This window comes from Mollisia scopiformis (assembly GCF_001500285.1).
Source record: "Mollisia scopiformis unplaced genomic scaffold LY89scaffold_1, whole genome shotgun sequence".
NCBI classification, from domain to species: domain Eukaryota; kingdom Fungi; phylum Ascomycota; class Leotiomycetes; order Helotiales; family Mollisiaceae; genus Mollisia; species Mollisia scopiformis.
The window spans coordinates 304,327-326,906 of NW_017263581.1; the positions used below are offsets into that span (position 1 = coordinate 304,327).

General features: G+C 49.4%; 6 protein-coding genes and 1 non-coding gene across 7 annotated transcripts; 4 read left to right on the forward strand and 3 right to left on the reverse strand.

Annotated features, from left to right (window-relative positions):
- Positions 1–1,748: 1,748 nt before the first annotated feature.
- Positions 1,749–4,078, forward strand: LY89DRAFT_2545 (uncharacterized protein). Its single transcript, XM_018206228.1, has 2 exons — positions 1,749–2,316; positions 2,415–4,078. The coding sequence occupies exons 1-2, from the start codon at positions 2,171–2,173 to the stop codon at positions 3,943–3,945; spliced, it is 1,677 nt and encodes a 558-aa protein (XP_018078136.1). The 5' UTR covers positions 1,749–2,170; the 3' UTR covers positions 3,946–4,078.
- A 468-nt stretch (positions 4,079–4,546) lies between these two features.
- On the forward strand, positions 4,547–5,612 carry LY89DRAFT_703146 (ribosomal protein S5). The gene is made up of 3 exons (XM_018217298.1): positions 4,547–4,930; positions 5,000–5,257; positions 5,308–5,612. Exons 1-3 carry the CDS (start codon positions 4,649–4,651, stop codon positions 5,563–5,565), a joined length of 798 nt encoding a protein of 265 aa, XP_018078137.1. The 5' UTR covers positions 4,547–4,648; the 3' UTR covers positions 5,566–5,612.
- Positions 5,613–5,920: 308 nt separating this feature from the next.
- LY89DRAFT_776028 (uncharacterized protein) lies at positions 5,921–8,334 on the forward strand (the record flags this gene model as incomplete). Its single annotated transcript, XM_018222002.1, has 4 exons — positions 5,921–6,096; positions 6,146–6,841; positions 6,892–7,293; positions 7,343–8,334. 4 exons carry the CDS (start codon positions 5,921–5,923, stop codon positions 8,280–8,282), a joined length of 2,214 nt encoding a protein of 737 aa, XP_018078138.1. The 3' UTR covers positions 8,283–8,334.
- Positions 8,335–8,780: 446 nt separating this feature from the next.
- On the reverse strand, positions 8,781–9,896 carry LY89DRAFT_2675 (uncharacterized protein). Its single transcript, XM_018206326.1, has 4 exons — positions 9,701–9,896; positions 9,291–9,595; positions 9,045–9,239; positions 8,781–8,990 (listed from the first exon to the last, which is right to left on the reverse strand). Exons 2-4 carry the CDS (start codon positions 9,538–9,540, stop codon positions 8,896–8,898), a joined length of 540 nt encoding a protein of 179 aa, XP_018078139.1. The 5' UTR covers positions 9,541–9,595; positions 9,701–9,896; the 3' UTR covers positions 8,781–8,895.
- On the reverse strand, positions 9,897–11,850 carry LY89DRAFT_2602 (uncharacterized protein). Its single transcript, XM_018206267.1, has 4 exons — positions 10,624–11,850; positions 10,348–10,414; positions 10,113–10,251; positions 9,897–10,059 (listed from the first exon to the last, which is right to left on the reverse strand). Exons 1-3 carry the CDS (start codon positions 11,578–11,580, stop codon positions 10,202–10,204), a joined length of 1,074 nt encoding a protein of 357 aa, XP_018078140.1. The 5' UTR covers positions 11,581–11,850; the 3' UTR covers positions 9,897–10,059; positions 10,113–10,201.
- Positions 11,851–13,304: 1,454 nt separating this feature from the next.
- On the forward strand, positions 13,305–13,385 carry LY89DRAFT_t1. Its single transcript has one exon. It is a non-coding gene; the product is annotated as a tRNA-Ser (tRNA).
- Positions 13,386–13,772: 387 nt separating this feature from the next.
- Positions 13,773–15,404, reverse strand: LY89DRAFT_776031 (uncharacterized protein). Its single transcript, XM_018222003.1, has 3 exons — positions 15,158–15,404; positions 14,967–15,105; positions 13,773–14,902 (listed from the first exon to the last, which is right to left on the reverse strand). The coding sequence occupies exons 1-3, from the start codon at positions 15,303–15,305 to the stop codon at positions 13,813–13,815; spliced, it is 1,377 nt and encodes a 458-aa protein (XP_018078141.1). The 5' UTR covers positions 15,306–15,404; the 3' UTR covers positions 13,773–13,812.
- Positions 15,405–22,580: the final 7,176 nt, after the last annotated feature.

Sequence of the window (22,580 nt, forward strand, 5' to 3'; positions counted from 1 at the left end):
CAGGGAAGCAGAAGACTGGGATCAGAGAAATCTTCTCGAAGGCATGGGGTGGGACTGATATGAAAATTGAGGGGAAGGACACGCATTCGGACCTGAAATCTGCTTTTTAATTTGCATTGCCGTTGGAAGCCCTCCGTATCTAGTTGATGCCAAGATATTGCGACGGGATGATGAAGGAAATGGGTGACTATAGTAGAATTTCCCATGTGCTATAGAAGGACAAAGCATTCTGGAACACTGCCACTCCTGGTCCTGATTGATCATTGGATTTATGCTTTGACAAACAAATCTGCCTCGGATGACGTTCCCACTGGTTGGAGGCACAGAAGTTCTGAAACCATCGTTCATGCAAGCTGTCCGCAGTTCATTGCGTTGCACTGCAGTAATAGGAGGTTGACATCAGTTATCTGTCACTTGAGATAGGGGCAAGCGAATTGACAACGAGGAGCATTCCCACATCTCAGTGCAGGAAGCAATATGTGTCAACGGCAGAGAAATGGCAGGCATCAGAGAAGGAAGCAGGACTCGTGATGGTCGATAAGGAAGGTCTCGGCCAAGGAGAAACAACGATACGGGTAAGGCTGAGGTGCGGCTGCGGCTTTGAAAATAATATTCTTCTTTGTATACGCAGGAACAAAAGAAAAGAAGAAAATGGTTGGGGCAACGACCCCTAACTACACGACGTGCAGCGAGCAGCAGATGGGAGGAAGATCATACGGCCCCCACAAAGAGCCAGGGCAGCTACCAAAGACCCACCAAACAGACTCCAGCTTTCCCCGCCACAAGCTGCAAATTCCCTCTCGACCTTCCCTAAACCTGCGCCTACGGAAAAACCTCAGCCAACCTTACTCCAACCGCATCTGCTTCTGCTTCTGGTGCTTCACCGCAGGATTTAATGGAGGGATGTGCACATGCGCACATGCACACATGCACACACGTCCATTCAGCACCGTGCAGCAATAGCTCAGCACCACACAGCACAGCACCCACACCGCAAACCGCATCATCCATTCATCCGGATTCCGGGGCTGTGCCAAGGCCCAGTCGACATCTGATGCTTTCCTCCAATCCATCACTTGCCCATCTTGATTTTCCCCTGCGCATGGAAATCGTATTTGACCACGCCCCAAGCCACTGAGGACATTGAGGTCGAATGATGCGAACACTGGAGCGCCAGGAGCTTGATCTTCCGGGATGTCGGTATGGATCTCCGACAGCAACAACAACGGCGTGGTCTCTTATGCACTAGAAAGGTATATGAGGGGCTTCCATCGTGTGGCTGCCAATGAAATATACAACTTGGCCTCGCTTGTCACTGGGTGCATGCCATGAACCCGGCCTCAGCAAGGGCCCTCAGCTGTCAAACTGCTCGCAACTGGTGGACTCATGGGAAACCTTCTGGGGATCCTGTTGAACGGTCCTGAATGTCAGGATGTCAGTGGAGGCGCCTGCACAAAGGGCTTGGAGAATGACCGAGGAGAGTCTAGTTCCAGGCCAGAATGGCACAGAATGGACACACTCTGGCTCCCGTCAATGGGACCCTCCAGCTCATCCCCAGCCCGCCAAGCGTCCAACCCGTCCTCACGTGAGTGATCCTTGCCTCACTTCATCTATTCCAGCTCTACGACTGGCTCTCTTGCGTCTGTGATCCCTGACTTATTATCCTTCTCTGGTAACCACTTTGGAGTGTCTGGGGGAGAGGGGGAATCGTCCACCCAACATGCCCAGGTGGGTTCCGGAAGCGTCACATCATGTAGGAGTCTATTTGCTGGTAACCATCTAGATTCACATATCGCTGGACTTTTAATTTAGCCAGATTAGGTCCCATGCGCACTATCACACCGTCTACATTACCCATAAAGCAACGAAGCGCAATTCAATCGTGGCCGTGTCTGTTCCTTTCCAAGGTTGAACATTCCATCGTCATGGGCAATACCTAAAGCAGATGCTCGACAGCGGCGTACGGAGGGATCCTTACTGTGAGCAGAGAAACACGGGGCCGGCCAAATAACATGCAATCAGGCCTTCTAAGTCGTCCGAAGCTACTCTCTCTTAAGCAAATGCCAGAATCTCCCGACCAACGTTCTTCCCAAACCAGCTCGTTTACAATCTCTTGCTCACTACGCATCACCTCTGATGCAGAACCTACACTTGCTCGACGACAAGAACGATGGCATTGAGGCACCCGTATCCCAACGTTTATAAGTTCTTCAACCAATTCGCCGCCCCAGATCAGGCCTCGCCCGAGCAGTCGTCCAGGAGTCAAGGGCTTCGAAAGAGTGGGCCGAGGTCGAAGACCGGTTGTCAGACGTGCAAGTAGGTAACTTTTTCATTTCGTGCCGCCGACCGTTTGAGAGACCTCAGAATGCTCTATCAATCAGCTTCCTCTGTTTGTTTCAACTAATCGTATACAGACAACGACGAGTGAAATGCGACGAAACAAAACCAGGGTGCGTGCGATGTCAAAATCTCGGTCGGGAGTGTGGAGGATACGCACCTGAAGCGCTTGACGATTCATCCAAAAATGTCGCGCCCGTTCCGATCCATCCACGACCGATGTCTGTAATGCAATATGCACCATCCGTCGCAATTCCAGGAACTCCAGACGAACGACGGTACTTCCAACGGTTTTGTGATAAGACTGCAGCGGAAATATGTGGGTCTTTCGACCCCACATTCTGGACTGAAAAGGTCCTCCAGCTGTGTCATACGGATGCCCCCATAAGATATGTCACGATAGCTTTAGGAGCACTTGCGAAGTCTCTGGAGGTCACATCGTTTCCGACACGACTTTCGCTTTCGGGTTTCCCACAGATTGATCATCAACATCTCGATGAGCATCACAAGTTTTCCCTGAGGTTATACAGCAGATCGATTGCCACTTTACGAGCTATTCTTTCCGATGGACGCCGTCACCTGAGGACATCGCTCACTTGTTGTGTGCTATATATGAGCTTCGAAGCCCTCCAAGGATGTTACGAAGGCGCCTTGACACATCTTCGAGGTGGATCGAGACTTCTTGCAGACTGGAGAACAGCACGGCGAGGACAAAGCTCCAGATTATCACAGGATTCTCTGTCTGAGATTCAGGATGGGCTCGTCGACGATCTCGGAAGGATGTTTGCGCGGCTCGATGTCCAAGGATTATTTGTTCCCCCACCCTTCCCCATGCCGGAATCGGACTGGGAAGATGTTGTCGTAGCAGAATCATTCGACAGCGTGCAGGAGGCACGAGAATCGTTTGACTTCTTGATGCAAGGAATAGGACAATTCTATCGGAAATCAGTCGCTCACTCGTACCAACATCCAGAAAAGCTCACCTCGCCATTTTGGCTTCACCAACACAACCATTACTCCACACAACTAGACCAATGGCGGACATCATTCCAGGTCATTTTCGCACAAGAAGTTCGAGCAGGAGACATTATGGCCAATTCATCTGACATGCTGAGTATATACTTCAACGTCGCTACAGTCCTTCTCGCTTCTAGCGTGGAACACACTGAACTCCTCTACGACGAATACAACGAACTATTCGCCGAAATCGTAACAAAAGCACAACAACTCATCCAGAGTTCTGAAGACCCCAGCAATTCTTCTCGCTTCACTCTAGACATGGGCACCATTCTCCCTCTCATGGTCACAGCAACAAAATGTCGAGACAGACGAATACGACGACAAGCCATAACACTACTATGGTCGAAAGCCCGACGAGAGGGTCTCTGCTACGATACTATCACCGTAGCACGTCTCTGTGCCTGGCTCTCGAGTATCGAAGGGGACGGGATCCAAGATGATGCGGAGCCCATTCCCGAAGCACGACGATATACGATTAGTTATATGCATCTCAGTTCCGAGGAACGGTGGTTGGCGGTACAGCTCACTTCTGCTATGACAAATGATAGTGGAAATCATACTTATAGGGAAACGACATTTTCTTGGTAAATGAAGTAAAGGAAAGCATTCAAGCGACAGGAGTTCAAGGATGGCGCTGATGGGGCATGGGGCATGGTGAAAAGTGGTACGGCGAATGGCAAAGGCACACATCCCGAGTGGCTTAATGCTGGTTCATATACCTCGGAGAGAACACATACAAATGTGAAATGATGCATCGGGGCACGTTTCCATAGGCGTTGCTAGGTACGAGTAATGTCATAATGCGGTTGTGGTGAGATATCCATCTTCGCAGAGGTGATTTGTCAAACCAACTTTATTGTTGCAAGTACTTCTCGCATATCTTTGTTCTGGTGTGTGTCAAGCAGGAAGGAGGAGTTGCAGATATCTGAGCACATATACCCCGCAGTGTATGAGGGATTGGGTTTCGTGGCGTCAGACTTGTAAAAGTAGGATAATGACGAGATATGAACCTCCGGACGCAAAAGACGTCTTGAAATACAAAAGTTTCTTTGATTTGGCGCATCCTATGCTGAAGAATGAGTGTTCAAACCAAGCTTGGACTTTTGAAGAGGACCGGCACGTGATAGTGTACCCCGCCTGTTCACATTCGGCCTAGTTGCTATCGACTCGCTAATTGTTTGCCGCACACAAGATATCATCATTTTTTTATGACTTCGAAATCTTGACCGACATCCTCGCCGCCGCCAACTTCACGAATTGACCATTACACACCCGATCAATTCGAATAATTATGGCTGACGCACCCAGAGGCGGAGCTGCTGCTCGCGGAGGTGGATTTGGATCCCGAGGCGATCGTGGAGGAGATCGTGGACGTGGACGTGGAAGACGTGGACCTCGTCGTGGTGCCAACAAGAACGAGGAGAAGGAATGGCAACCAGTCACCAAGCTCGGCCGTCTTGTAAAGGATGGAAAGATTAAGTCGATGGAAGAGATCTACTTGCACTCTCTGCCCATCAAGGAGTACCAAATCGTGGACTTCTTCCTCCCAAAGCTCAAGGATGAGGTTATGAAGGTATGCGATAATCTACGCGCCATGGCAGATCTTGAGAATATGGGAAGCTGACAATACTTTTCCCTATAGATCAAGCCTGTCCAGAAGCAAACTCGTGCCGGTCAACGTACTCGATTCAAGGCTATCGTCGTTATCGGTGATTCTGAGGGACACGTTGGTCTCGGTATCAAGACCTCCAAGGAAGTCGCAACTGCTATCCGTGCCGCCATCATCATCGCAAAGCTGAGCGTTCTGCCAATCCGAAGAGGTTACTGGGGTACAAACTTGGGTCTTCCTCACTCCCTGCCAACCAAGGAAAGCGGCAAGTGTGGTTCAGTCTCTGTTCGTGTAAGTGTTTGCGAAATCCTAGGTCAATCTGCAATAACTGACTTGCGCAGCTCATTCCTGCTCCTCGTGGTACTGGTCTCGTCGCCTCCCCAGCCGTCAAGCGTCTTCTCCAACTTGCCGGTGTCGACGACATCTACACCTCGTCTTCCGGTTCCACCAAGACACTCGAGAACACACTCAAAGCTACCTTCGTGGCTGTCGGCAACACATACGGATACTTGACCCCCAACCTGTGGAAGGAGACCAAGCTTATCCGAAGTCCTTTGGAGGAGTTTGGTGATGTTCTCCGCGCTGGCAAGAAATACTAGATGGTGGGATCTGTATTCGGCTTGGGTCGAATGATCTTTTATTTGCGAATGAAACGGGTGTTGCATCGGGATGGAGCTGGGTTCATAGCTACGTCTCAATGAAAGAACAGCTTTTCTATTGGTTTGGCCATCTCGAGTTGTGAGCGCATACAGTAGGAGCATTGGACTTGTGGTCAATGGTGATGAAAGCAGGTATATTCTCACGAGGAAGGAGCATCAGAAGGTTGCAAGCGCAGAACCTTCTTTCCCCAAATATGCTCCTCCATCAACGTTGTCCATCTTTCTTTTGGATCTTCACAATCTCCACAATCGCTCTTCTTGCTCACGCCCATTTTGAACATTCGTTTTCTATACCATGCAGTTCTTGCGCCGCTTTGGCACTCCCTTGGTGACGATCAGCCTGTTGATCGGGCTATCTGTGCTCACTGTGGTGTCTGTAGGGGAAGGATTGAAGCTGTTTGTCGTTAGAAGAGATGAATTCAAGCTGCGAAGGAGAGATGGTTCGACGATCACATTGAACATGCCTTGGAAGTAAGTCCCGTCTTCTACGGCGTGGAGACGGGAATTGACCACATGACAGTCCACCAAAGATCAAAACCGACGTAAAGGCAATAAATCCAGCTGTGGGAGGGATGTTGAATGCGGTCGAAGCCGTTGCGTCTGCTCTCCTTGGCGACGGAACCGATATGGCAGCCAATGCCCAAGCACAAGCATCGATTGTCACAGCTACAATAATCCCAATCGCACAAAGCGTTGCATCGACAGCCCTTGGGGGAGGCACGGCACAAGTTCCCGCCGCTGTTGCGGATGTCACAAGCGCCATAAATCAAGCAACTGGCGTTGTGGGTGGTATCGTCAGCGCTGCTAATAGCATTGTAGCAAGCATGGTTGCTGGAGCTGTAAGTGCATCAAATATCGGAATACTCTCGACATCCGTACCTCTGTCAGCCACCAAATCTGCTTCGGGAGGATTATCGTCGCCTTTCTCAACCAACAGCTCACAGCATGGGTTATGCTCGACTTGCAACAGCTCTCCCTCAAGCACTGCACTGCCTCTCAACATAACGTCTGCTCCTCTCCTTTCTTCGATGACATCGCAATCAGTGTTACCGATGGCACCCTCTTGCACGTCCATGCCAAGTTGCACATCTTGTCCAGCTGCCTATACAGAAACATGCACTGTTACCGAAACTTGGCATAGCACTCACTATGCTGAAACAGCCACACTTTACAGTTTTGTTGCGGCGTTCACAGTCACTTGTACTGAGACTGTCAGGTTGGTGACGGATATTTGAAACACTTACTCCCCAACTGACGCTTCTGTAGTGTCTGCCCCTCACTGTCTGCTTACCTGCCACCAGCGAACGCAATACTGCCTACCCAGCCACCCCTAATTGCATGCGCCAATGGGGCTCTAGCCAAACGGCAAGAGGACTGCACGTCAATACAGACTTCTGTTTCTCCGACCAGTGCTTCTCCCTCTAGTTCATACCTTGCAGATAGTCAGACTTCGTCTCACCCCTGCCCGAATGCTGGATATTCTTGCTCCGAGTGTCCAGGTGGATGGTTTTGTCCGCCATCACAAACAGCACCACAGAGTGCGCCTTGTGGTTTTGGGTGGGCATGTGGAGCTTGTAGCGGGGGATGGTTTTGTATACCCAATCCGACAGCAAGTGGAGGTGCTGGAGCTGTGAACTCCGTTGCCGGTCTTCTTTCAAGCGTTTCAGTGTGAGTTCAGGACTTCTATTTCAAGGGTCTAGTCTAACAAGAACCATAGTTCCCTGACCCAAGATGTTCCCTCTACTATGGCAAGCTTTACAGCACAGCCTCCCAGTTTTTTGTCTACTCTTCCAACAGCACTGGCGACAACAACAGGGCCTGGAACAGTAACATGTATTGATGGATCAGTCGTGCAGAGACCACAAGACTGCTTGAATGGAATTTCTGAAGCAACATCTTCGCTTGGAGCATTCGTTACTTCTCTCAGCCCAACTCTTAGTCAAGCAACCAACCTCGCTGGAAGTGCAGTTGGCGGTGCGGAAACCGCACTCAACCCTGCGTTGGCCAATGTTAATTCTGCTCTTGCACAAGTCAGCGGTTTAAGTGGTGGACTTCTCAGCACAATTATGGCGAATCTAGCCTCTGCACTTGGTGCCGCCAATACTCTTGGCAGTAATGCTCAGCCTACAGCAGCTTCACTTGTTGGGAATGCAGGAATTTTACTCTCGAGTGTCAACACTTTGGAAGGGAATGACATCTCGCAGGCCACAGCTTTGGCAAACACTCTTGCCGGTAATGTCATTGCTACCGGTGTATCTGTTGTTGGAAATGGGGCGAATAACGCGGCGTCTGCTATTAACGTCCTCGCCGGTAATGCTATCCCTACCGCTACAGCCGCCATTGGTAACGTAGTTGGCAACCTCCCAGGACTGATCAGAGATGTAAAGGAAGGAGGAAACACCATCGGTCACATCACAACAATCTTGAACGGTCAATCTACGATCCTACCAATCGTCGTCACCATCCTCAATGGAGAGCCTACTGTAGTGCCTGTGGTTAACATGGTGGTGAATGGCGCCTCAACCAACTTGCCAGTATTGAACGGAGCGTCAGGCCAATCAGCACGTCTTGTAGGAAGAGCAAGACCAAAACAGAATAAATTGGAGACAGCAAGCTATGAGGTGTGGTTGGAAGAAGGGGACGGCAATTTGGCCTGAGGTGTTTGATGAGTATTGTTGAGACATGGGAAAGGAGAGAAGGAAACACAATCAACATGTTCCTGTTTTTGGTAGTCATAAGAAGAAGTACATTGATTTATGATAATGTGTTGTATGAGAAAATGTGTCCAGATGATCTGGGGTTGCTTTTGAGGGCCTAGGGGACAACTTGTCAGATACTTTGACCCCGTGAACACACTTTGTAGGCCTAAAGCACACAACGTCGCCAAGCTACAGCGTCCCACGCTCCAAGTGCGCCATAATTCAGGACTCACGGAAGAATGGTTCGCTTGGGGCACACCACGATGTAGAGAAGTCTGCTTTGAGTTGCAACTTACGAGATAACACTTGCAACAGAAGAACATAATTCCCCAGTAGTCAGTCACTCAAGAACATGTAAAGGAGTCAATATCATCTGCCTTTCCTAACCTCAGGTGCTGGGACATGCTCAGGATTCGTCGGCCAGACCAGGAAACGATGAAAAGACATTCTCTCACAGCACAGTGTCGACATGCATCAGACATAATGGAGAAAATTATGAAATACAATCGTGCGTAGTTCTATCTTTTCAGGTTACGCAACCAGAAGATTGCATCTTCAACGTAGTTCACACCTATCTACCCTTCATCCCTCTCCCGCCCTTCACCATCCGTTCCCACAATAGCTTCCTAGCATGAAAATCATCGTCATCATTGATGTTTTCTTCATCTACATACAGTAATCAGTTTCAAATCATCTGAATCAAGACCAACATTAACTTACAGAACTTTTTATCAGCGACTTGGAGCTGCAGAAATGTATCCACGAGATCGGCGTTGTCGCCAAAGAAGTGAAGATGGTCTTCCATCCTCCACGCGGGCGAACAGGGAGGTGCAGATCTGCGGTATACCAGGCTATAGCCGGTAGTCATCGCTTCGTACATGACTTTTTGCCTTTCTCTGCGTCGATCGATACAAGCTACATGTTGTCAGAATAGCCATGAAAATTCCGGGTATTGAGGTGTCTTACCGTCGTAGAGAATGAGTTTGTAGCGCTTCATCATGGTCCGGTATAGCAGTGCCAACCGCCAGAGACAAAGACCTACGATAACTACATCTTCCGGCGGCTTTTTGATAGCTTCGTCGAAGAACTTGAGGATCTCATTCTCGGTTTCTTCCATGGCTCTAGCAGCGATGGAGCGTAGCTGGCCTCTTGCAATAGGTGATAGCATTGGGTCGATGCTGGGATCGGACATCTCGAAGAGAGGCGAGTTGTTCATGGTCAAGTCTGCTGGAGAAACCACGGGATGCGTGCCATACAGCCAGAGGCTTAAGCTTATCATGCGAATAGTCAGATCCACGAGTTTATGCTTATTTGGTTAACATGTCAGTCGGTACTTTGCTCGGAACTGGACTTACAAATGGTAGGAGCGGCCTGACATCGCAGTAATCGAAAAGAAATTTGTCCCGAATGGAAGGCTCAAAGTCTGGGATCTGTTCAGAGAATTCTTTCATCAGATTCCTCCCCCATTTATCGAGTCCTGTTGCTGATGGCAAGGTGTCATCCTCTATCCTGTAGGAAGACATCCTTCCTGAGCTCTCTTCCCATCTCGTCTTGCGTCCAAAGCCATGTCCGATAAATTCGCAATCTTGAACGTCCAACGAGAGGTTTACATCTGTTGGGAAATAGGCGCAATTTGTGCCCTTTGTCCGAATGCAGTGTCCAATCAAGATTGTGCGTTTCCATGCATCTGGTTTTAAGGGTATATTATACTTCCGTGTCGCTACATCATACAAGTCTCGACAATCGTCAGCTGAGCGCTCACTAGTATTGAGTGACGAGAAGACGAACCATCGATTCCTTTGCGGTAAGTCTGCAAGTTGACTCGAATACATATACCAGTTGCTAATTCCTCACTTTCCAGCAAGTGTTGGCGACTTCTAAGCAAACTTTGACAACTCTCGCATGGTTTCCCGGGAACAGAAGAACACTGGGCCTAGTTAGTCAAATCATCTCTTGGTTATATGGAACACTCATAATGACAGGCATGCGGCGTCGACGAAAAACTCACGTAGAGATGACTTACTTTGGTTTTGTTCAAATGACGACAAATAAGACAAGCTCCTACATCTCGCACAGCTTTCGCTTCTTCCCTGCCTTTTGGTGTCAGAATTCGCCGATTACTTGTCTTTTGAGAAGTAGAGAGATCAAGTTGAATGCTCCAAGGCGCGGTGAGATCCTTCTGTTTGGGTGGCGCGGGTAGAATGAGAGGTGCCATTCGAGGCACGAAACTATCCGAAGCTGGTACAGAAGCTGGCAACACAGCGTCTTGAAGATCCTCACTCTGCTTAGGATGGCCCACCTCTTGAAGACCTTTTGTCAGTGCAGATATCCTTGGTAGATTATGTGAAGTTCCAGGCCAATCACCTCTCGAAGAGCTTTGTGGTGTATAAACAACTGGCTGCAAAGAGCCTGAACCATGCCCGCTTAGTTCGGAGGTATCTGTCGATATGCTATGCCGTTGGTGTCGTTCTGGTAAGTTAGTAGATCCGCTGTACCAGCCAACATCGTGCTTTCCTTCACTGGTACTCAGGCTTGAAGGGGGAGTCTGAAAGTAGTTCTCGGAACTTGAGCTCGTTTGAGAACCCCAATGATACAGGTGTTGTCTTCTCCTTGCCATTGTCATTGCCAAATCAGTACTCGGCCTTGGCTCGACTTCAAGTACTGACGGTGGGTCAAGAAATTGGGTAGATGGAGGTGCCACACTGGAAGGAGAATCAATAGTTATCTCAGGCGGAAGCATTGTCAAGTTTCTGGATTTTGTTACCCAGTCCGAGATGGTATTTGCAATGGGTAGGTCACTTTGGTCTAGTCCAGTCGGGGGTGACGCACCTCTAGTAAGACTATTCGTGTTGTACTCTATCTGACCGAGTTGAGAACGAGGGTGGGCCTCAGCATGAGGTAGATTATCATCACGTTCCAGTGGTCGGAATGTATAGTTCAATCTTGGTGCTTCGAACTGATTCTCGAAGAACGACGCGTTGCCAAAGTACGAATCGTGACGGGAGCATGGATCTTGAAGGCTGTCTTGAGGCCAAGAAGTAATGCCTCCAATTGCGAAGTCCTCATTTCGATCGAAATGACATCTAACAGGAGGTTGTATTGGAATTACGGGTGGCTCGAAATAGGTGGCGCCAGATCTCGGTTGAGAACCAAGATCCATAGTGAACATGGTTCCAGGAGTCCTTGGGAGATAATCATATTCAATTCCATCACGTGCTCGTTTTCTCTTTCCTGGAGTGTTGATGGCCGACGACATACTGAGCCCGTCCTAGAATCACACACAGGGTTCGAGAATCATGAGAACTTCGGGAAGGAACGGTGGCGCTTTCGGCTCCGCTACTCTGTGGGAACAGAGAGATATATGTCCGCGCAGCGGAGTAGGTTGGATGAAAATCGACCCCAATCCCCGTTGCTCCATCTCCGTCGTATCGTAGGTATTCTGCATATATGTATAATGCAGGATGGTCGTGTTCCATATGCAAAGACTCATACTTCAGCAAGGCTGACGATCCTGCAAAGTTAAAATGCCCTTTTCTGCAAGGCTTCGTTTAACGAACCACAACTGCGTCCAAGTCGATGCGTTGGCTGCTGTGCCGTTAGTACATATTTTGATTGACGAATAGAAACATTCCGGTGAGTAGGTAGCCAATGACCAGATAACAGCGAGGCCAACTGCATTGACGAGATGCCTATGAAGTGTGTCTAGCCCATGAGGCTCTTGTAGAGGATCGTGTTTCTTGACCAGAAGTATTATGTACCTTATCGGATGCGGATGCACACAATATATTCATCAACGTTCATTCGTAGAGGTTTGGAAAGCTCGGAGAAAAGAATTGTTCTTTTTCAGTCCTGATCCGTGCGGGCCACGAATGCCCCCTTTTCATACTCGGTGAGGAAGACAAGACGGGAACCTTTCGGTCCGGAAATAAGGTTTGGCCAACCACGTCGGATCGGTGTGAAATTCGGGAGCCTAGAAGCATTCTAAGCATCTGGAATGAATCCTTGTGAAACTATAATATAGAAGTATCGCCGTAGTGGGAAGGTTTCCTTGCTGTACAATTTGATGGAGAATATGATGAAAAATGTGATGGATCTGTTGAAGCTTCACCGAAACGATTTTAGTGGATGCGCGAGATGCTGTCAATATTTGTTGTTCCAGCAGGTCTGTCCTGGTGGATGAGGACTAGGACAATAGAATCGTGGCCTATATATTGGGCCATTTATTCGTAATGTGTTCCGATCTTCGAACACGTTGATCTCGTGTTCGATTAGCTGCCATACTGCTGTTCGCCATATCAGTTCCTGCGAGATAAGAGAGAAGAACGCTGCGATGTCATCAGACATGAACCCAAGGGAGGAGGTAACATATACGGACCTTGTTAATGTTAATGGTATGTAACTTTCACATCATCAGTTCAGGAATGAAACACTGATTCGTGTGTAGGGAGATTTGGGACCGCATTTTGGCAGGACGCTGAAAACAGTGCGGGAGAGAGTGCCACTGAGCAATCATCTCACGATGACGAGACATGGTCGACAACAGCCGACACAAGCTCGAGGAACGAAGAAGAATTGGAGGAGACGCAGCAATTGAATATCGAGACAGCAAGTAATTTGAGACAGAAGAAGAAAGAGAAGAAGCAGAAGCGATGACCGTTTCTCGAGGAAAGTCCGAGATTGCGATCGGTGGGAGGAAAGAGCAACTGGGCTTCCAGCAACTACCCTCACTCAAAACTACCAAATTGTATGAAACAAAGAGTACCAATATCGAGACAGCCAAAAATTGAACAAACATTGAATAAACAAAAATCCAAGACCCAAACCTCCAAAAGATCCTCAACTCGCCAAATCCAAAGCCCCCACACACGTGCAAAAGCCCACACCCCCACATCACCTGTCTCTTCTGCCCACTCACAAAAACTAGCAATAATCCAAATAACAACTTCTCACCCAATTCTATAAATAGAAACAAGCAAACAAGGCGCTTTGGCGGAGTGGTTATCGCGCTAGCCTAGAAAGCTAGTTCCTTCGGGAGCAAGAGTTCGAATCTCTTAGGCGTCGTTGAAATCTTCTTTTTTGTCTTTGGAAAGTATTGGTACTACTCAAGTATTGAGGGCTAAGGGTGCACTTGCTGTTGCAGAAGCTTTGCTTTAGCCAATTGGCTTTTGGTGTTGAGCTCTTCAAGCGAGAGGTTGGTTAGGCGAGAGCCTCATTGAGAGGCTTTTGGTCTTGCTTGGTATTACAAGGTGGGCAAGTAAGTAACTCAACGAGTTGAGTAAAGCCTTTTGAGTCTTTGGTATTTAGGTGGAGAAAGAGAATATGCAAAGCAGTGTTGTTATGCTTTGTGGCATGAAGTTGTTTTTGGCTCTTGTATTGGCTGTTGTATATATAATTTGACAAAGAAAGAATTGAAATCACTCACCTTTCTCTATTGTAACTCAACGTATCACTTCATCATTTAACTTTCAATTCAACTATCCTTTGCTCTTCAAGACACCGTCTCTACAGCCACAACCCCATCCTTCTCAACCTCAATATCAACCTCCGCTATAGGAGCCCCATGACTATAATTCCCCTCTCTCATCCTCTCTCTCTGCACCTGACCATCCATCTGATCCGCCAAAAACGACAACGCCCGCCCCGCCTCTCCAAAATCCTCCAAACCACGCTTCTCCTCATCTCCAACCGGAAACGAAATCAACCCCTGCTGGAAAAGATACCCACCTACGACACCCAACCCCGCAATCAGTCCTCCAATAGCATACAGATACCCCCACCGCGAATCCTGCGTCCCCTCCCCAGGCGTCTTCCCTCCATGCTGCCGCATCCTCGTATTCCTCCTCAACTGCCCAACAACCGGTATCGAATCCGCCATCCTCGCCACAAACGCACTCCCAACCGCCGCCGCACCCCTATTCTCTGGCGCTCTCCACGGTAAATGTCCTCGTCCCCTCAATCTCCGCAATCTAACATCCAACTCCGAATCCCCCAGCTTCGTCAAAAACGCATCGTTCAAACTAACATTCTTGCTAAACACCGTATCCCGCATACCCTCCGTCCACTCACACAGCGCTGGGAACTTCGCTTTCATGGTTTTCGCCAGCCACGGCTGAGGAAGGTCAGGGATGAGTATCAAGCACAGATATCCCAACGCCAGACAATCCAGACTCGAGAATTGCGCATCCGAAACAAAGAACTGCTTCCTACCTCTCAGCCTCTGCAACGGCTCCAGGAAATCCGTAGCCAGGGCATCGAGTCTGATCCTTGCATTCGCTTCCGGTGACGCAGCTAGCAGGCTCGACACCGTGTTCTTCGGCCTCCGCAGACTATCCGGTATAAAAGACAGTTCCTGCGAGAGCTGCTGTCCATCCTCAACATCAATATCCAGCCCTGCCAGCCTTAAATGCTCTGTCCTCGCTTTGGCAGCCGCTCGGAGCGCAGGCGGGGTCAGATACGGTAGGGGGAACGATTGAATGGTGTTAAACAGCGGTCTCGTTACGGCGCTGTAGTTCTGCGAGGATACGTAGAGCGAGAGGTCGAGGAGGGGTTGGCCGTGGGATTCTACGAATGAGGAGAACCTGTTATATATATATCAGCCACCTATTCATTTCGCTGCTGCTGAGAAAGAGGGGAAATACGCACGCGATGCAATCCGCGCCCTCTTGTTCTGGGAGCCCGGCGTCGAGGACCCATTCCCCGGCTGAGAGTTGCGCGATGTAGTGGAATATGTTGCGGAAGCCTCCGATCCATATCTCTGCGTTTCGGAGGGCGGGAAGTTCATCTATATTTTTGATCAATCGAGGGGCATGACAGAGAGAGGAGGTGAGGTGTACTGGTTGGGCTCAGTCCTGGATCACTACTTGCTATCAGCTGCCACTTGCCGCGGGGAACAGCTTGTTGGAGGTAAGCTATTGCAGCTAAGCAATGCGCGTCGAGGGATGGGAGACCGAATGCCGGGCCCCAAACGTGTAATTCGAGCATAGTAGTGGATGTGAGATGTAAAGCAGCTTCAGATATCCCGACGTTGTATTGGCACGCTGTGTTTCACTTGCACAGCACATATGTGGTGAAGCGTTGCATTGCATCGCATCGCAAATTGACACGAGCGAACCCAAAACGCGAGAATCTCGTCATCACGTGGTTCCCCTTCATCTTCCCCCACACAACACACGGCCCTCCCTCCCGCACTTATCCGTGCCGTGTTCCTACATACGGTTCAGACCTCGTGGCCTCCCTCCTGCTTGACCGCTGCTACCCATCCATCACCGTTTCCCAATATCCTGTTTCCATCTCGTCGGGTCCACGAACCCACCACTGATGTCTGAGTATCGATATGCAGGAGCTGGATGCACGACATTCATTATCTTTGGACATGTGAAGGAAGGGAAAGCTCAGGCACGCTCAATTCATCTAGGGCATTCTTTCTTCTTTCTGGTACACCGCCTTCATATCTATGATCTCCAACATCTAGACAATGTTCCCTAGATCCAAATTCCGCATCCCGTTATCCGGATTCCCATTTCCCATCTACTTGCTTCCTCCCTTCTTCCGTACCACATCCACACATACATTCCCCAGACCTCAGCCGCTCCACCTCCTGACGATCCCCACTCCTTCCTTCGTTCGTGGGTAACACAGATGGCATTCCTCCAGCGAAGATCACTCCCCAAAATCCTTCCCCTCGCCCTTCAAAACATCTTCCTCCCGATCACCGAGGGGAAATCGAGATCCATGATGTAGCAGTAGCAGACAATAATTCCTTTTTACGGCATCCCCGCTCGCAATTCAGCTGATTTGGAATCCTGTACCAACCAACCTAGTATGAGTATGATGAACTAACTCGCTCTCGCTCTCCCTCAAAGCCACATAATCCTACCTACCATTCCTACCTACCGATACTATTTTGAAAAACACGGCACGATAGGAGAAGGGAAATCGCTTTGCCGGATAATCCTCGGTCCCCAAACACAATACTCACTTCATCTCCATCTATCCATCTATCTATCCCATACCCAGAACGGAGCTCGCAACCCCGTCTCCGTTCACCGTGCCATATGGTATTCAGCAATCCCATGATCGCTGTTGGGAACGTGGGACATCATCGACATCCCACGCTCGAACTCTGGTACCCGTTATTCCCGACCCGTGGAATGGAGAGAGCAAATTATCATTCTGGAAATATAGACCAGGGGAGGTATGTGATGAGACCTGGATGTGATGTGCCATGTAGTCAGCTGAGCGCTTGTGAGACTTGAGCGAGGTAGGGAGGGAATGCGGAGAAGCTGGAAGGATTCTATAATGGCATGGCATGGCCTGGCGTATAGGGCGCTTAACTCGTAAGAAAATAGAGAGGAATGGAGGGGTTGCTGCTGCTAAAGATTTCCGAAAGGGGAACGAAGAACCCTCCTCGTGGATGTTTCACTACACATTTTCATTTTCTTGGTGAAGTAGATAGGTATCTGAGGAACCAAACAACATTATATTAAAAAATACCCTAATTTCTCTCTCAGCTTTCTTTCCTAGCTGTGCAGTGCATGCCCTATATCCCATGCCCTGCATTCCTAGCCCAAACAAGAAAATGCCCATCCTAGACATCCATCCATCCATCCCAATGCAGCAGCAGGAAAACGCCCAACACAATGGTGATACAAATTCCAAAAGCTGGGTATTGATTCGCGCCGAAAAGCATATCCCAGATGATAGTGTTGGTACAGAGAGATAAAAGAAATGTCGTCGTCGTAGATTAGATAGAGGATAGATGCAATCGAGCCTGCTCGGCACCGAGGGAAGGTGGAAATCGTTTGGTTGAGAGTGAGAGAGAAGAAGGCTGAAGATAGATGCGGAGATAGGAAGATGGCGGCGGCGCAGCAGCTGCAGGTTCAAGAATAGACAGACGGTGATAGGGAACCGCGAAGCCGGATCGTATCGTATCGTGGAATTTAGGCATTTACCAAGAATTGGTGGTGGTGAGGATGCATGTGCATGTCAGCACAGGGCTGGATGGATTGATGGCGGCCGTCTTTCATCAAGGCTGCATGATTTGTGTGTATGAATCATCGTTCGTTCGTTCGTTGATTGTGGGATTGTTGCCTTGTGATTGATGATGGTAGTGTATTCGTTAACTCATCGTTTGGAGATTGCTTCGCAAACGAGATGCCTATGTGGGTTTTGGTGCCGAGTCCGAGAGACTGAGGTGGTGGTTGGTTTCTTTTCGAAGGTAGTGAGAGGAGGCTCTACTTTGGTAGAGGAGGGAGAGGGCGGCTTGGTGGTGGGCCGGGGCAGGGAGGGAGTTGAGAAGGTCGGTGGGCTGGCATGTTGATGTTGGTGTTGGTGGAGTGAGAAGTGAGGGTGATCGCTTGAAGCTTGCTGAAGCTTAGGAAGGACGACGATGAGGTAGATGTATATATGTGGTAGTGAGGACGGCTTGGTAGTGTCGAGTGGTTGCTTGTTTCCCTGATATAAGAAATGTTTCTTTAGGGTGATGACGTTCAGGAGTTGGAGACGGCAGAGCGTATGGTATGAGAAAGTGGAGTGAAACTTGTTTGCTGGAGGATGTTGGATGTTGGATGTTGGATGTTGGAGATGATTGATCCTCTTGTTCTTATTCCAGAGCCGTGTCCCTCAATGGGGGTTCTGGCAGGTTTATGTATGATCTGGGGAAATTTGGGACCATTATGGTGAGTAATAATGTTCGGATCGGCACCAGCGAGGGCTCACGAACTAGGTTTGAGCTGGGCTCACCGAGCCTACGCAAGAACGCCCAAAATGAAACACGATAGCGTGGGAGGCCTGTAATGCAGCAGCCTGCACAGGCAGGTTAGTGTTTTGGCGCCGAAATAAGGGACGACCAGGTGTCTGGCACGGGTGGGCTTGGAGGTGGAGCGGGCGCCAACGGAGTGCAGACTTGCTGCAGGGCAGGGCAGGGCAGGGTAGGGCATAGGCCTGAGGGTTAGGTCAGGTCAGGTCAGGTCAGGTCAGGTCAGGTCAGGTCAGGTCAGTTCAGTTCGGTTGCGTCAGGTTAGGGAAGAAAACTCTGGTGTTCAAGACAGGGGAATAAGGGAGGCGAGTGAGCGAGTGAGAAGTCTGATTGAGAATTTGAATTTGTAGAACAAGGACAAGGACGCCACAGCCAAGGAAGGAGAAGACTCAGAAAATCAGTGCTGGCAGGGGGTCTTTGAACATCATGAGCAGTGCACATCTTACAGTACATCTTTTGGTTATTCCACTGACCAAGACCCGAGTTGGCATGGCATGGAACACCAAGAACAGGGCGACGACCACCAGACAGGGGCTTCGCGTGCTAAAGATATGGTGGAGTCAGCTTGAGCGATCCCAGCACTGTGGGCAGCAGACAGACAGGCCAGGGCAGGCAGTCAGCTGGCAGAATTCTGCTGCTGAAAATAGTCTAGTGCTGGCAGAAAAACAGAAAAAGGTCATGGCAGTGCTAGGCTGATCAATATTTATTTATTTATTGTATTTCTGATTATTATTGCATCTGCATCTGCATCTGCAAATTGGCATTGCGTTATTCTCGTCGTCCGAGATCCTGAGCCCTGAACAATATTTCGTTTCCAAGGAAGCCACTTTGCGAGTAATGTGCACATCGGTATTAATAGTGACTAACTATTGCCAGCCTTATCGAAATATACCTCCAGCATTATGATTATTGTATGACTATCGTGACGGACATCAATCCATGCATGCTGACCATGATCGTGTATGACGGCAGGCCTCGTGTGAGACGACATCATATGATGTATCGCTTTTGAGCCAAATACGATGCCCAGGAACGGACAACGGATACCATGTGGGGGTTTGGTGATGGATGGGTGAATAGGATAGGAATTGGTGCTGTGATTCCAACCTTTGATATCAACTCGTGAAGCCAAGAGAGGAATGCCGAGTCTCCCGCAGGACCGAACGTAACCACCAAGAAGCTTCGGTGCATCGAACACGTACGAGTACGGAGTTGACGGCTTTCAGGAAACCCCACTAGGTGTTTTCTCTACTCAGGCTAATTCCCACACTAGGTGACACTCGAATGTTTTCGTTCCTGGCTTGGACTTTTTCTCGGGTCGCAAATGTGTAACTATCGATCGATCAGATCGTTCCGGAAATTTCTGGTGGTGCGCATTGACACTTCATGATTGTTCCTGCTTGCTACGGGTCCGCAATGTGATCTTCCACTTGTTTGTCATACCGTGACTTTAGCTCGAGCGCAGCAACCAAACTCCCGTAAAATATGAATGCCATTGACAAAAGTTACGAATGCCCTCGTACGCGGCCTTGGCATTAGCGGAAGTAGTGGATGTGAAGCTGCATACGAAAGGCTGCTTCCACCCCGAGGGACATGAACAGCGGGCGTCTGCATGGCATTCGCAATAATGTATGTTCCCGCTTCCACCTTCTCTGCACAGAGAGTTACATTGTACAACACAATTGCAGCCATTCGAGGACCCGAAACCACGCGAATCTGGACTTACGAGAAGAGACACAGAGAGACAGCTGTCTCCCGGTATCTTGGGAACAGAGAGCCGGATCAGGAGGTGGTCTGAGCAAGTTTACCAAGTTTCTCGAATAGTGTCGCAAAGAAATAAGCACTTATCCCCGAATCTGAATGCCATGGCCTGGTCTGGTCTGGTCTGGTCTGCCATGGCATGGCATGGCAGGATGCGTCACAAGATCTCACCCAAATTGACTAAATTGACTTTCTCAGCCGTGCATCAAATGATTTCCACACCACCGCACCGCACCCGTCGTGCGTGAACCAGCACACCGGTGATGCCGGTCCTTCTCCGCAAAATGCCCAACTCCCAAGAGACATGTTTACTTTTGGGGACTCGAACACCAGATCCCAGATCTGCCAACGATGGAAAAAGCAAGCAGGAGGCGCTCATTGTTCCCTCCCGCTCCTCATCAGATCGATCAGACGGCGAACGGGTTCCCGTCGGTGAGTTTCTCTTTGCTCTCAGTCAGCATGAGCATCGCAAAGATCTCAAGGAGGTGAAAGCCCGATGATACAAGGCTGAGGCTCATCTGACGCTGCAGCAGCACTGCACTGCGCACTGCACCACCGCGGGCCCCTGCATTCTGCTCATCGCGGACCCCCTGGCCTCACATCATCCATCTTTTGCTTCACTCTCATCTCATCTCATCTCCATCTTCTCAGACAGGACCGGACAGGACACTTCGCAACTCTGTCTAAGAGGTCTTCAGGCCTTGAACCGAACAGATCATCATGCCCTGAACGTTTTCGTTCCTGTTCCTGAAGCCCTGACGATCGCGATCCACCGTCCTTCCCGTCCCTGTTTCCCACATGGAAGTTCTTGAAATGGTGGTGGTCAGCAACCCCTCTCTCTGCCCCTTTCAAGAAAAAAGAACAGTACCGGAACGGATCATCGGAACAACCTCTTTCTTTCTTTTTCTCAATCGAGAGGGCAGAAATTCATTCGGACCGTGGAGCCAGCCCACCACCCATCTGCATGCATGCAAGCAACCATCATGAACGAACAATAGGGTGTGCATGGTGCTCGTACAGAACTTTCTTTTGACCCGAGGCACAGAGGCAAGGGAAACAAACAGTCATGATGCCATTTGATTCACCAATCCACATGCCATTCCCACACTTCCGGTAACCCATCCATCTCAACGTTGATTCATTCTTGGTGCCCGACCATCACGCCGAATAGGAGGCCTCACCGCCTTGCACCACTTCCTGGTAAATGCCCATCCATACCATAGGGTGCATTCTGTCTTGTCGCAAAGAGCAATGGCGGTGACATGATGCAAAAAAATGGTTCTCCACCTGCGTCACCAACTTTTTGATCATCAAGGAAGATTCAATCCGCTTGTTCCAAGTCCCATGTCAAAAAACTTCTTTGGGTCGGGTAGGGCATATCCAGGGGAAAGGAGAGGAGAGGAGACCAGCTGGCCCAAAGGCGGTGAACGAGCCTTGGCCAACGAAACGGTCGACGATGTCCGACCTATAAACCGCCGTCGGCTGCACTAGTGAATAGTATATCCCCAAGCTGGGAACTCCCTGGACCGGTACATTGGATTGGGACCAGCCTTGTCGAGCTGATTAATTTACTATCGGAGCGTTTACTTGATTGATAAACTATCGTCTTTACCTTCAAAGCCCTGAGATCTAGAAGCTGAACTTGTTCAGGTAGAAATGAGAACGTTAAACGATGGTTTGTTTCGGACTCTCTTACCTAGATAGACGAACGTTTGTTCGTTCAGCTCGGGTGAAGCTTCGCGACGACGGCGATGCCGGATCGGACCTCGATGATATACGAGAGCAGCCGTGTCCGCAAACTTAACTCTCGAGTCCACGGCCGTTCACGTTACTTCGCTGACGCACAAACTTAAGCCCAGAAATACGAAGGTGTAAACACGACGCTTCTTCCCATCGTTGTTTCAAAACATCCGTTCGTTCGTGTTGTCCGTCCTTTAGAACAACACCACCGGCCGAAGCATTCAGTCCAGCGCCACGAAACAACGCGCACCTTGTGTCTCCGAATAGAAACAAAACAACGTCCCTCAAATCTCGACAACATAACCCTGAATAAAGAACCTCAAACCTCAAATCTCTCTCAACAAACCCTGTCTGTTCCCTCAGCCCTCCCAAATCCACAACTCCAAATTTCCATCTCCTCCATACCTATCTCCAGCAAGGACCCTCCCTGCCGTCTCACCTTCTAGAAGCAATTTCGAAGCCTCCCTCCCTCCCTTCCTTCCTTCCATCTCGCTTGCGCACGCATGCACGCACACATCAATCCCCATCCATCTCCAGAAATAAATAGGTAACCATGCATGCGACTTCAAATCTGCCCCTTCCCCTTTTGCGGCGAATAAGGGGTACAGTAGAGATCTGTCCTCTTTCTCGAAAAAGATTGTTATGGAGATCACCTACATACCTCAAACTCGCGCAAAACCAGGGAAAGCGATCCGACGAAGCCAGCTCAGGGAAGCAGATCTGAAACGCGTTTCAGATTGGTGCAGAGCATGCAGAGCACCATCTGATCGTTGATGTCACGGGGGATCCTATCGCGATATTCTAGAAGGTAGAGTGAGTGATGTGATCGCCTTTGCGAGAGAGAGACATGTCTTGAAAATATGGTCGTGGTCCAGGGCAGCGGAAGGGCGTTACCGTTACACCTTCCTTTGCCATTCCGTTCAAGACATTATTCCAATTACCTCCTTCCTCCCTCCCTCCCTACTCCCCGTTCCCGCTCCCGATGTCGTAGCTTTTTG